At 45.9% G+C, this 2,413-nt stretch overlaps 1 protein-coding gene across 12 annotated transcripts in view; it reads right to left on the reverse strand.

Annotated features, from left to right (window-relative positions):
• Window positions 1–1,243: 1,243 nt before the first annotated feature.
• The window catches only part of LOC122543919 (zinc finger protein 239-like), a 16,132-nt gene continuing 14,962 nt past the window's right edge, over window positions 1,244–2,413 (reverse strand). For 4 of the 12 annotated variants that reach the window (XM_043682838.1, XM_043682836.1, XM_043682842.1 and 1 more), the window contains exon 3: window positions 1,244–2,145. In XM_043682838.1, coding sequence (XP_043538773.1) covers window positions 1,365–2,075 — 711 coding nt within the window. In that variant the 5' untranslated portion in view covers window positions 2,076–2,145 and the 3' untranslated portion in view covers window positions 1,244–1,364. Of the gene's footprint in view, window positions 2,157–2,413 lie in introns of all 12 variants that reach the window. The other 8 variants (XM_043682848.1, XM_043682844.1, XM_043682847.1 and 5 more) reach the window with 5 other exon arrangements.

Raw genomic sequence — 2,413 nt, forward strand, 5'->3', positions numbered from 1 at the left:
AGGGTCCCAGCTATTTCCTCTCTCACCTCCCTTAGCAACCCTGGGATAGATCCCATTCGGTCCTGGGGATTTGTCCCCTTAATAACCTCTAGCGTACCCAACTTCCTTACATAAGGCGATCCTGACTGTGAGGATGCCCTTCCCAGGTAAAGCCACTGGAACATATTCTGGAAATATTTTGGTGAAGCTTTTCACTGTGCCTCGGAACATGTGACAATAAACTCAATTCAATTCAAATCCCAACATGAAATATAAATTCCATAAATCAAATTTGGAATTGAAAGTTAGTCTCAGTAATGGCAACCATGAAACTAACAGAGTCATCGAAAACCCATCTGATTCACTGATCTACTCTGCATGTGGAAACTTACCGTCCTTCCCCAAACGTTCATGTGACCCGAGATCTACTGCAATGTCGGTCATTTCTTAACCACTCTCTGAAATAACCTCGCAAGCCATTCAGTTCAAAATACAAATCAGGAGTGGCAACAAATGCACTTATCAGTGATATCCACGTCCCACAAAAGACTTAGAAGAAAAAAAGACAACAGTGCTCCAGATCGACACCAGAAACCGTATGAGAGTATTGGAATAGTCAGGTTAGGAATAGAAGAGGCACGAGCGAGAGTTTTAGCAGCAAATCGGCTGAAGGCGGAGGAGATGGGAGGTGCCACAGAAGTGAAAATGGACAGCCTTGATGGAACAGATGTGTATCAGAATATCAGCTCAGGGTGAGGAGGTTTTGTTCAGGCTCAGACATTGCAAAAACAGAATCCAACCGATTAAGTCAGATGTGAACTCTCACTTGCAGAGTAGGCATGACTGGCTAAATGGCCTGTGCCAGCTTGAGTTCCTGATACCCATGCCCAAGAACCATTAACAATATGAAGGAAAAAGTGGGCATGTGGCCATGAGTGGCATACAGTGTAATTGCAAGAGACTTGAGGGAGAAAGGGAGTGTCATGCAAAGCAATGAGCACTGAGACGCCATCAGACAGACAAGGAAAAATTACGGAAGGTTCTGGGTAAACGGATAGGACAAGGGGAGATGTTCAAGGCAGGCTCATGGGAGCATGTGAAGCAGCAGAAACGGTGGTTTGTCTCAATCTTAGTGACAAAGGAGTCAGTCAAGTCCTCGTGCATCTTGTTGCTGGTGAGGATGGAGGAGACGGGGAGAGGAGGAGCCCTTTGAAAGTAAACAGCTTGTGTTAGAGATATTAAAGAGTCAACACACTATACATAATAAAGCTGATTTGACTTTTATCCAGAATATTAACACCAATAACGTAGCTGTGAATATATCAACTGAGACGGACTCCAATGAACATGGTTCAGTCCTGGGTGTGAGTAGCAGCAAAATCCCATCACTGTAGTGACTTGTGAACTCGCTGGTGTCTCAGCAATGTGGATGAATCAATGAAACTCTTTCCACACTTAGAGCAGGTAAATGCTCTCTCCCCACTATGTACTCGGCGGTGTGTCAGGAGGTTGGATGAATTAGTGAAGCCCTTCCCACACTGAGTGCAGGTGAATGGTTTCTCCCCATTGTGGGTGCGCTGGTGGGTTAGCAGGGTGGACGATTGAGTGAATCTCTTTCCACACTCAAAGCAGGTGAACGGCCTCTCTCCAGTGTGAATTCGCTGATGGGCAGTGAGCTCGGATGATCGCCTGAACCCAGTCCCACAACAAGAGCATGTAAATGGTCTCTCATCAGTGTGAACAAGTTGATGGGACGTCAGTTCCCAAGAACTTTTATAGCATTTCCCACAGTCTTTGCATTTGAAAGGTCTCTCCCCGGTGTGAACACGCTGGTGTTTCAGCAGGATTGATGACTGAGTGAATCCCTTCCCACATTCAGGGCAGGTGAACGGTCTCTCTCCGGTGTGACTGCGCCGATGAATTTCCAACTCAAATGGATAATTGAATCCCTTCTCACAGTCTCCACATTTCCAGCGTTTCTCCCCAGTGTGGCTGCGCTTATGTTTTGACAGGCCAGATGACTGGCTGAAGCCTCGTCCACACACAGGACACGTGTACGGTTTCTCTACACTGTGAGCAGTGCTTTTACCTTCCATGTTCAAAAATCGGATAATGTTCAGGTTGTGACGATTTGGGTTTCAGTTTTTCCACTGCAGTTCCACCTTTCTAACAGAGAACTAGGTTTAAAACAGCATTAGGTGAGGGACAAACAACTAAAAAAAACACAGGCAGAATCTGAAACTGAGCTGAATGAATCTTGTCATTCATGGGACTAACACTAGGGTAAAGTGAGCATCAAAGCTACTAGATTGTGATAACGCAGCTGGTTCACTGATGTTTTTCAGGGAACCCAACATCTGGTGTGGACCTATATAAGAACCTGCCCTTTATGAGAGGAGAGAGTGTGAGGGAAAGAATCAGGCAGGGGGGAGGG

This window comes from Chiloscyllium plagiosum, chromosome 45 (assembly GCF_004010195.1).
Source record: "Chiloscyllium plagiosum isolate BGI_BamShark_2017 chromosome 45, ASM401019v2, whole genome shotgun sequence".
In the NCBI taxonomy this organism is placed as follows: Eukaryota; Metazoa; Chordata; class Chondrichthyes; order Orectolobiformes; family Hemiscylliidae; genus Chiloscyllium; species Chiloscyllium plagiosum.